The sequence below is a fragment of the Denticeps clupeoides genome, chromosome 7, assembly GCF_900700375.1.
Source record: "Denticeps clupeoides chromosome 7, fDenClu1.1, whole genome shotgun sequence".
Classification (NCBI taxonomy): domain Eukaryota; kingdom Metazoa; phylum Chordata; class Actinopteri; order Clupeiformes; family Denticipitidae; genus Denticeps; species Denticeps clupeoides.
The window spans coordinates 16,773,782-16,785,809 of NC_041713.1; the positions used below are offsets into that span (position 1 = coordinate 16,773,782).

Here is a 12,028-nt window from a genome sequence, read left to right on the forward strand (position 1 = left end):
TATTTTGTCCAATTGTCAGGGTTTCACACACACACACACTCACACACACACACACTCGTTCAGTAAAATGATGCATCTGCCCGCCACCTTTTCACCTTAACTTAAATCCCCGGCATCAGCACATTCAGTAGGTCTGCCAATAGTAAATCCTGAGATGATCCACGCCACCTCGCGAACAGCGTTCCCTGCTGCAGCGGTGGTTATGGTGACAAGGCCCGCCGGCTTACGCTGCAGCAAACACTGGCTGTGCTGCGGCCCTCATTAAGGTGTTTAGGGTGTTTATTCTGCAGGGCATTCCGCCTGGGCCGCAGAGAACGTCTCCAGTGGAAACAGAAGCACCAGATAAGGGACACCTGAGGACTGTGCGCTATATTCTGTCTTTGTTCTATTCCAGTAGCTCTCAGGTTTTTTTATTCTTTTTTAAAAGATACAATGAACAAAGGATAAACACCTGTCTGCACTGTTGTATTAATGTAAAGTCTATTCTAAGAATCACATTCACATGTATGAGATTTTAACATGATGCCCTTATCCAGAGCGACTTACAATCAGTAGTTACAGGTACAGTCTCCCTGGAGACACTCAGGGTTAAGTGTCTTGCTCAGGGTTTGACCCTGTGACTTTGTGACCTTCTGGTTCACAGGCAAGTGTGTTACCCACTAGGCCACTCTCACCCCTAATTCATGTACCATTCTGCACATTATATTATTTAAAAGAAGGGACAATTTTGTCGTTTAGCCGAACAATTGATTCTGAATAATGATCATTAATTATGCCAGCCAAAGATTGGTACCTGTCAACCTATATTTTTACACTCACCCTCTCACGCACCATTCATTACTGCAGATTCGTGGGTGCCGGAGCCCACCCCAGGACATTGGCCGCCGGGCACCCAATCATATCCAGAAAATAATTGTTGTTGATAATAAATCACTAGTATGGATCCAGACTTAAGTTTGACATATGACTGCCATGAAAAGAAAAAGACATCTGCTGTTTTTTGGCTCATTTGGACTGATCCTGACCCATGCCATGTATAAATAATAACCCATCGCTTTATGACCTAAGTGAGAACATCATGTTATTTTAAAATGAGAGGGGAATGGGCTTTGGGGAAAGTATGTAGCAAGCAGAAACCACTGAACCGGGAGTCATTACATACTCCAATCTAGCCAATAACATTCCACATGTCATTCAATTGTGAAACCAAGGCCGAGGCTAAACTGCGTGGATGCTGTGAGAAATGAAAAGGACAATAGGGGTTAGATAAAAATAAATTTAATCACCAGAAATACTGCAGAACGGGCACTGTTCACATTTGTAAATGCAAACATACTGATGCTCATGTACTACTGTACATATTTTATTGAAAGGTACAGCATATTATTCACATGGCCTCCAAACTAAGTAACATATTCAGAGAAGAACACTAGTACTTGTTTTTTTCCTGGGGTTGAATAAAACTCAACCATAACATTTTTTTTGCAAAAAATACATGTAACATGAAGACTTTATATTTTTTTAATCTATATTTTTCCATATTGCTTTGCTTGAAATGCCATTTCTCACATCTAGCAAAATCTCCGGTCTTCAATCTCTCCCTTCTTCAAAAACCCCACGAAGAATCCCGGCTTTGTGTGGCATTCGAGAGTGATTTGTGAGATTCATGGTGAGGTCCGTGTTTTTACCTTCCTCAGCCAAGGTCGATTATGAAACAGCTGCTCAACAAACAAGATGAACACAGAGACAAGCTCCCACACTCACGACTCTCCATTCACTGGAATGGCAGAGACCTTAAAGCTTTGAGGTCATCGCAATATTTAGTCAGGAATGGCCAGGAGGACTTCACATCCATTGTTTCCGGGGACAGCAGATGCGATGCAGAACCGGTGGTCGAATGGAAATGATGTAATCTCTCACTGTTTTACCCAATCCGGCAGCTGCAGCGAGTACAGAGGTGGGTCATGACTTGTTTCCTGAAGCTCGGGGACCGGCGGTACCTCCACCATAATTGACAGGATGAGTAGCAATCAGCTTATTGATCTACCTTGCGAGCAGTTATGTGTCAGCCATCGACCCGATGAAGTGAAGCCATTATGTGAAGCCATTATCCTTTTTTCAGTCAGGCCAGTGATAGAGGATGAATTATGGGCAGAAACTATGAACATTAGATTTTTGTTCCATTACTGCGATACCCGTATCATATTTAATTGTGCTTTACATCATTCAGAACTATCAATCCTACAATATCCAAAATGTAAAAAAAAGAAAGAAAAATTGTGGAGATGGACATTTGATAGGCAGCTTAGTGAATTAATTGCTTACAAATAAATTATCATAAAATAGATTTCTATACTTCTGTACAAATAGAAACACGTTTGAAATGTTAATAACAACTGTTTGGTTTTATTCACCATCTGGTTGTGAGTCCCACCCAAAGTCATGTCCGGTCATACGGTAGAACTTCTTGTTGTACGGCCTGTAGAAGTTGCGTAAACTCTGCACAACCCTGGCCTCAATGTTAGGATGGGTTCTGCCTTTGGTTTTGCCCAAGCAGTGAGGCTTGCTGTTGCCCTCAGGCCTCTTTAGACACGGGAAGCCCTTGGCTGGGTTGAAGTGGAAGTGTTTTTGGGTGACGACCCTCCTCAGGCCCAGGAAATCCTGAACGCGGGCCATCTCCCCGGCGGGGTCGCTGATGAGGCCCTCCCCGCTCACAAACAGGATCTGCTCCATGGGGAAGAATTGGAGCCAGCGCTCAAGGTGCCGGGCGTACATCCCGATCTGGAGGGCGCTCCACGTTGTGTCGATTAAGTCCAGTGTCCTATTTTTGAACGTCAAGCTCTCAAAAGAAGGGATGTCTGGCTTCTTGGAGCGGGTCTGCGTGTAGTCAGATATGGCCCGAGTCACGGGGTCCCGCACCACCACGATCAGTTTGGTGGCTTTGGACATGGTGTAGATCCGTGCCGGTACCTCCTTGGTGACAAAGTAACTGGGGGTCTTCTCCATGGTGATCTGCCCTTCCAGAGTCTTGGGCATCAGATCTCTGGCGAAAAAGAAGAAGATATCAGCATACAAGACATACAAGGTTGCGAGTCACTCCTCCAAACTAAAGGAACTAAAACACAGCCTGGGACGCCCATCCTCCCCACTCTCCGCCACGCTGTCCCAGAAAAAGCCTCAAGCCTCGGCGGCTATTAAGCGAAAGGACCGGCGTAAAAGACCAGGACAGACAAGAGGCTGCTCTCACCACAATCACCTGTCACTCAGCCAAATATGAGGGACTGCAAATGAGACGGGCGCTCCACAGCCGAGGGAGCCGAGCTGAGCTGTCTGGCAAAGACAGAGGCATACGGCAGCAGACCTCGGCTGCCCCACAGCCTTTTGTGTGTTTATGACAGTCCTCGCAGCCGGGGCTATATTTGGCCCCCTTGAAGAAGACGAGGAAGAAGAAGAAAGAAAAAAAAAAGACATCTTCTGCTTCTCATAATCCCACTCATGGTTCTTAGATAATCCTCTTCAAAAGACATCAAGTCCTTTCTCTCGGCACTCGGGCCGAACATGATTATTTTTTCGTGTTATGAAACATCTTTTGAACTAAAGGAGCTTCGCGATTGTCCAATGGGGGAACTTTTACAGTCCATGCCGCAGTGCTTTGAAAAAAAAAGATGATATTGTGCAGGCTAAACCTGTACTCACTCAGAGGACCATTTCTTCCACTAAATTCCAACAACAAGTGTTTGAGGCCGTTCCCCTGCTGTGTCACTGTGAGGATGTCTCCATCGTGTTGTAACTTAGCCTTTTCACTCTAGCCCTCAGTGGCTAATGGCTAAACTGGGCCAAGTGGGATTTATGATAAGCCAGACGCTTTCTAGCATTAGGTCCATGGATGAGACAGAGTGAGAGGGGGCGAGAACAGACTGACAGCCAGAACAGAGGAGTGAAAATTGTATATGAATACATTTTTTGGATTAATTGTTTTTTTTTTTTTTTTTTTTTTTTTTTTTTAACAGCCCATCAATTACGGGTGGCACATTTTTGACAGTAGCTGACAGAAGTTAATTACTGAGTGGAATAAATTAGAATGAATAAAATTGGCAGCTCGTACGGGTCTGGTACATTCCTATGGTTTTATTCATACATAATTCTATGTATGAGGCAAGTGAGGTGAATGTGGTAGCGGGACAGGTTCTATACTACCAGACAAAAGTTTGGACACACCTACTCTGTGGCGCTTTAGTGAGAATAAGATGGAGCCATTTTGAAGAATCCAATGCAAGAAACATATTTAGTATTTTTGTAGCAGGAGAAAGTGAAGTATGTGTGATGAGTCTGTTTTTTCAGAGTCGGTTCTCATTTACTTCATGGCTGCTTTGTTCACTATTGACATCATCAAAAACTGCTTCCTGATATGCTCATTAACATGAATGAATAATAAAGTCTTCAGCATAAAACATTGAGGATATGGAACAGGCTCCAATGTTCCATTTTTTGCCTTAATTGCTATTTTATTTGTTGATTACATAACCTCATGTGTGTTATTCATATTCAAAATGCAAGACCCATAAATGAGTAGGTGGGTCCAAACTTTTGACTGGTAGTGTATTTCAGATGTGATAAATCAGCACATTCTTTTCAGGGCCAGATGTAACACAAATGTGCTTTTACATGTGCACTTTCCATTGAATGTAGTCTGGAACAATAGTGATATAAAATCTATAGGCCTTGTGTACTAAATTAACTTAATCACCCGATTGCTGATTTGCAATTTCACACACAGTTCCACCTAGAGATTCTGAATAGCAATAAGCCTTCACAATGTAGAGTTAGGCCTTCTCTAAATTCCAGATTAGAAAATGATGATTGATTCTGATTATAAAGTAGAAATTTATCTGTCGGATGACAAATTCTGCTCCTCTTTCTTATGTAAATACCACAAACTTGCTCTCTCACTTTGTTTTGTTCCTGCACACAAACAGACCTAATGAAGGAGATAAATGACCACGGCAGCAGCTGCAATTATCTCCTCCACCTTTTGGATTAAAAAAAAAACGAAACGCGTAGGATTGAGGCTTGCTCCCCTGGGCGAAAAGAAAACTTACGACTGATCAAACTTTCCACTTAGTCTCCGAGCACTGGAGCAGAACAGCGGCATGAATTATTCATGGAACAAGAAAAATAGAGACTGAGAAACATCTTGAACTGGGGGCAATAACACAAAAAAATGCTCACGGGGGGAAGATGTAGCGAGCTTCTGCAATTTGTTCCCTATAATAGACATTACTGCCTGCAACCAGACGCCCTCCAAGTATCTATTGTAATCTATCACTATCACTTCCAGACTCATTGCACTTTATACGTACAGCCCAAGGATCTCTCCAGATGCCTGAACCAGTCTTTCAATCACACGAACACATGGTAATAAGCACAGGAACTAATAAACAAGCGGAGGAAGGAAGTGAATGCAGGAAGTCACAAAAAAAAAAAAAGAGAAAGAGAGGAGATATATAAACAAATAAATAACCCGTGCAGGATTAAAGAGGTTAAACCCTTGGCCCCTGGACAGAGCTGATATTCTGTTCACGTCCTCATTAAGCAAAGCAAACAGACACACACGCAGACACAGGAAAACCACTGCTGAGAGCCTGCTCGGAGCGGTGCATTTACACGTGTTTTTTCTGGTGGGGGAGTCAGGTGTGTCCACCAGCTCGGGCCCAGTCTCAGGTCCCGAGCTGACGTCCCCACTAATCAGGTCGCTTGCATGTTCCAAGCCAGCAACGTCCGACTGGAACGCGGCAGGGCCGCTTCTCTCTATGGTGTGTTTAAAAGGACAGGAAAAAGAGGGTAATGGTCTGTTCCACCGTTGAGGTTTGTGGAATGGTACAGACGTCCGACATGTGGCATCAGCATCATCCGGGAGACAACTACTGTTTTCCTTTTACTGAAGCCTTCCATGAAAGAGGGATTTTCAATGGACCAAGAAGTCTGAGCAGTAAATCCTTAAATACAGTGATATGTCTTCAACGCCTGTGGTTATTTAAAAATATATATCTAATATATAGAGGGGAAACTCCACTATAATGTACTATGTCAATGATGATCATATGATTGGTCCAAAATGGCTGCCAATAAAAAGTTAAAACCAAACCACTGAAATACTGTGAATGTTCATTTCTGTATAATTTAAGCCTTTATAGATATGATGTCTGGGGGAAAAGGTGGCAGAACAGAGCAACATTTCTAAAGAATAGAGACTATGTAGTCTATGCATCCATTTAATTTAGTATTTGTCCCAAATTAATGTATTTGTCTAATTACAAGACAGCCCCCCTTTTTCCAAGACAAATTTAAAGAAAGCCCAACACTATCCTAAACCACACCGCAAACGAAACCAGACGCAATTCAAAATAAAAACATGCTGGAAAAAACACAGAATTTCTAATTAAGTTGTGGCCCACTTTGCAGCATGCGTTGTCATTTTGATGCTCTGTGGTTTTGCGGCGTGTTTTATTTCGAATTGTGTTGGGCACAATTCTCTGTTGAATTCTGATTTTCCCGACCAATTTTGTAATCCACACAACCATCAAATTTAGATCAATCAAGCCATTTATTTACGAAATAGTGCTTCAAATCACTTGTCATTAGAAGAGGAAGAGCTCTTTATACTTCTGCTATTTTTAGCCATATAAAAGATCACGCTTAACATCCATTACAAATCTTCAGACCATGAACCCATAATGAACCCCGTGTTTCCCACGCATTTAGAGAAAAAAAAATGGTCCAGTATTTGAGCCAATACGGTCCTCCTTTATCTGAATAGAGAACGATGGATAAGCTTAAAATCTGTTGTCTTTTAGACAGGTTCCAGACTGATGCTCAAGACGATGAAGCATGATGGCAACAGTCACAATTTAATGTATTTATTTCTTTATCAAATTCCACAACATCTAATCTCATTTGTCATAGTTGGCAGCCCTACTAGATGTTCAACAAACCAAAAACAACAACAACATTTTGATAAAAAAATACTGATCGTAATCCTGTTATAATGTTATAATGGTGTAAAAGTCTAATCGATTGTTTCTTCCCAATTATGCCATGATTTGTCCTCTGTTGACCAACGTGATGTACTGAACCTTCAAGAATGCTGAGCTGTGCCGAGATCTCTGTTCCTCCCCCAAAAAAAATCGTCTCCTTTGTGCCCTTGTTTAAAAAAAATCCCACATTAGCTGCCTCAGCAAGAACATTTTGAACCGACGTGAACTTCCACGTGGGAAAAGAAGAGTTTGGGCTTTTAAGAAAATGCCACAGAGGAGGGGGAAAGTTATCAGCTTCAGCATTCAGGATCTCCTCCTGACCGCCGGATTCCTTTCAGGGGGCCAGTTTCGCCGGGGTTCATGCTGTGCTCACCAAAAAAAGCACTTTCGCCCTCCTGAGCGCATTAGCATACAAAGTGAAGGCAGAAGCAGCACAATCCACACTAATTGGCCGCTCTTTCTCATCAGGGTTAATGCAGACCCCGGGGGCTCCGCTGCGTCCCTTTCAGAGAGTTCACTGCTTGTGCTGCCTCCTCAATGGGCTCGGCCCTTAATTTACCGCCGGGTGCATCTGCCCCCTCCCACTACCAGCCCTACCCCAGCAGGCTGGAGAAAGTTTTCTACAAGCTCTTCAATAATCCTTCACCATAAACAGATATCAGCGCAACCGTACTATAACCGTACTATATTAGACGTGTGGGGTCATCAGATGTCCCGGTAGAACCACCTTCTTCACAGCGTTCACAAAGGGTGTTTTTGTAGGGAAACATATTCCAAGTGCCTCCTCTGAGGAACTTTAAATGGCGTCCACGATGGCCTCCACCGCGTTGGGCCAACAGACCAGGCGGGTCTTCTATGCCGCAGCAGGACGCCGGCCCACCCAGATGTACTCACCTCACCCCAGGCTTCTCATTCACGATCAGTCAGTGGGTCCCCTCCTTTCCAAACCCAGGAAAATGTAACACCAGGGAGCTAGACCCCCATCTCTCCCAAGACAGGGCTGCCTGAGCTGGAACAAAAAGAGGCCGGGGTCCATCTCAGAACCTTCCGGAAGGAATTCAGTCGTGCTCATGACGTGACGCAGCACATGACTGGGAAAAGACAGAGCATGATCCTCCCTGGAAGCAGGGCCGAGTGGTCCGGCGGGTGGTGGTATTTCTTGAAAGGGACCCCGGGGCGTGTCGCCATCCCCGAGCGATCGCCAAGGGGACGTCACGACGCACCCCACTGTCTGGGGTCAGTCGAACAAGCCGCATATTAGTTATTAACGGAGACCCTGTCTGTCATGTGACATCTGACCCCCGTAAAACGGGATACGACCCCTGTTACATGGACCATTTTCTCCTGGCCGTGCGTGACGCAAGTTTCTGCAAGATAATTACGCACCGCTTTCAAAGTTATTTTCATACTTTCCCAATAACTGTTAACACTTACAAAATCACTAATCCTAATGGGATTCGTGCGGCCTTATCTCCACGAAAAATGTCCAGGCCTGGTTTCCATCAAAGTAAAACTAATCAACTAATGCGCCTTATGAGCGTGGACTGTCTGTCACAGAGGAACCTGACCTCTGAAACACGTTGCTTTCCTCCGTTTACATCGTGAGACGCATTCAGATTTTTTCCTGAACTCTCTTGATCATTACGTGACATTTTTCATGCCAGTTGTTACACGCTTCCCTTATTTTAATGACTGCTGCCATGCAAATAATTTACTGCAAACGTTCTATTTATATTGCACAACAGCTTAAAGAGTACAAAAGAAAGAAATGCTTTCTTTATGCCTTGCTGCTATATTATGCAACTAAACGACACTGTGGACACAGGACACATTTAGCTGTGAATGAGCATATCCTGTAAAACTATATAACATAGTTATATCAAATGTTGTTTTTATAAAGACTGCACACACACACACACACACACACACACATTTATGGGTCTTGTATTTTTTTACATTATAGAACAAAACTGAAGATTAAGGAATATAAAAAACGTGAAGTTGTGTAATAAACCGGAAAATTGCAAACAAGGCAAAAAGTTGAATATTTCAGTCTCTGCTGTGATGGCAGCATTCAACACTCTTGGCTTCTCTCAGCCATCTTAAGTTAGACAACGGGGACGGTTTTCCTTTCTTATCATTCCCTCATGTTAATGAGCATCTCATGAAGGGGCTTCTGATGATGACAACAGTGAAGAGCCGCCAGGAAGGTAAAAAGAGGCGACTCTGAAAAAACAGGTTCATAAGGCATACTTCACATTCTCCATTTCTTCTAAATGTCTCCAAATGTCTCCAAACTCTACAGAGTAGGGACGTCCAAAACTTTTGACTGGTCGTGTAAGATATACAGATTTAAAGCGGAAAACCGACCATCTGCTGAAGCAAACATGTGGAACATTGTTGTCTGTCTCCGTTTGCCTCTGTGTCCACTGGGAGCCGTATATATATGTGCGTTCTCGATGTCCCTTCAGAACGCTGCATGTGCCGAGTTTATTAATGCGCTGCGGGGAGGCAGGCGAATGCCTGAAACGTGATTGCGTCAACTTGCTCCCAGAAGACGGGCGAACAATTAAAGCGCGGCTACTTCTGGATCCACACAAGAGAGGCGTGCAAACAAATGACGTCAGAGCCGAGCCCTGCGGTCCCTGGCAGCCAAACCATGTGCTGATTGTCAAAGCACGACTACGACCTGTCAAACATCGTGAGCGCACTACGACGGAGGCGCTCATCTGGCCAGCACCGCGGTTTCTTGCGGGGCCTTGCCCTGGGACAGGTCAAAGGTCAGTCTAACCTGAAGCAACGTTGTGCAAAGGGACCTGGCCGTGAGGTGCGTTACGCAACCCGGCCGCGCGAAATGTTTGCGGAGCACGTGTTTGCACTGGGGCCTTTAGAAGGTTTGTGTTTGTGCTCCGTGCCAGATTTCTACATCCTTTTTACCCCGGCCCATGTTGGACGAGCCGAGATTGGCAATCGTTTGAAACGGCCGAGATGAGAAGGGATCCGGCCTCCAGAGGCGCGGCGCACCTGCTCAGCATTTATTTACTGTCTCTTCACCTGTCCAAGGACACACGCTTTTATGGAACAATTCAATTTTCTCTTTTCAATTATATAATTATGTTGTTCGGACTAAAATATAGTGAAACTTGATGTAGTTAAACTTGATGTAGATAGATAGATAGATAGATAGATAGATAGATAGATAGATAGATAGATAGATAGATAGATAAGTATTCTGAATCTTTATATAGTTAATACAGTAAAACAAACAAATGAACGAGGCAATAAATGCCATTCAGCAGTAAAACACTGCGGGTTTTAAAAAGACGTAGTTGTTTCAAATGTATTTCATATTTAGTTTAGTTTAGTTATTTAGTTAGATGTTGTGTCACATCACGGGTTCGTGCCCCACCTGTACCACTCCAGCCCCTTGTCGTAGTTCCTGTCGAAGAAGTGCGGCTCTGCCCCCACCGCTCGGATGTCGGGGTGAACCCGCAGGAACTCCAGCAGCGCCCGGGTCCCCCCCTTCTTCACCCCGATGATGATGGCCCGCGGCAGCTTCTTGCTCTCGGTCCCGGTCCCGTTGACGGAGCCCGGCGGGGTGGCGTCCTCTGCCCTCGCGTCGTCCCACTCCTCGTTCTCGTTGTTCAGCAGGTCCCGGGAGGACGTCTTGACGGGCGGGTCGAGGTAGTCCGCGACCCGGCCCGCGGCGAAGCCGGGCGCCGTGGAGCAGTAGCCGGCGCAGCAGTACAGCATGTAGACCCACAGGGAGAGCATGACGCAGGCGGCGAACACTTTACTCCTCACCGGGCTGGGCGGACGCGCCGGGCTATATTCCATAGGACCGTCGCTGGCGGTGCGCGCGCCGGCCGGGCATATTGGCAAAAGTTGGGCGCCCGGTGCGGGGATGCGCGCCCCGAGGGTTCGCCGGGGTTCGGTTCAATTCGGCTCTGGATTTGGGAGGGTTTTTTTGGGGGGTTGTTTTTTTCTTTTTTTTTTTGTAGACGCAGAAAAGTATTCCCGCTAACAGGGGACGCGGGTTTGGAAACGTGCAAATTCCCAAAACGAAGCGAATTCAATCACTTCTCGTATATAAAAAAACGACAGTCCAAAAACAATAATGGAAAAATAAAACTACACATCCGACATTTTTCACAACGTGCGCGTTCGCGCGTCCAGCCGCGTAGTGAGCGCGAGAGCAGCGCGCTGTTCCACCGCGACCTCACCGGTCTGAGGGGCGGGGCGGGGCGGGGCGAGGCGGGTGAGTGGCGGCACGAGTGGCCAATCAGAGGCGAGGGGCGCTCAATTAGCCGCGTGAGCTGCCCGCTGTGTTGCAACACGGTGGGGAAAAAATTGTGAACAATCAACACACATAAAAATACTACTAATTAAAAAGTGAGCCTAGTCACCAGCCATTCGACTGATTTCATCGCTCGGTTTCCTTCCAAGACACAATCATACCCATCAATTGGTGTCTTCTGCGGCTTTTGAAGAATAGTGTATACAGTACAAAAGTTTAGGGACATTTAGAAATGTCGTAGTTTTTGATAGGAATCAATTGTCTGTTGCAATGAGTAATCATCAAATGTGTGGAAAGAGTCCAGACTGATTTAAATGACTATGGGATCTTAAGCTTTTAATGACGGAATTACCGCATAAATGTAGAGGGGAACCACGCGTGTTATCAAACCCTTTTCAGTGCTGGTATTATAGCTGGATACAGTTGCACTGATTCGAGAAGCAGAAAAACTGGCCAAATTCACACAAGTACAGTATCTGGATGTGGGTTCCACTACACACACACACGTGCCTTCATTATTTCTATTTTAATAGAAATTGTAATCTGTTTCGGTAAAGAGGTCAGTTGTTTCACTATCAAACATAAATGCATTTAAAACCACCGAGCACTCGTCCTCAAGTGCTGTGCAAACAATTTTATGCGTTTTAAAGAGCCGCCACGAACTGTCCAAGCATATGGAGCGCATTGTGTTCCGAGA

General features: G+C 44.9%; 1 protein-coding gene across 1 annotated transcript; it reads right to left on the bottom strand.

The window, feature by feature from the left end:
* Positions 1 to 1,262: 1,262 nt before the first annotated feature.
* Positions 1,263 to 11,240, bottom strand: hs3st3b1a (heparan sulfate (glucosamine) 3-O-sulfotransferase 3B1a). Its single transcript, XM_028986652.1, has 2 exons — positions 10,444 to 11,240; positions 1,263 to 3,043 (listed from the first exon to the last, which is right to left on the bottom strand). The coding sequence occupies exons 1-2, from the start codon at positions 10,869 to 10,871 to the stop codon at positions 2,407 to 2,409; spliced, it is 1,065 nt and encodes a 354-aa protein (XP_028842485.1). The 5' UTR covers positions 10,872 to 11,240; the 3' UTR covers positions 1,263 to 2,406.
* Between the last annotated feature and the right edge of the window lie 788 nt (positions 11,241 to 12,028).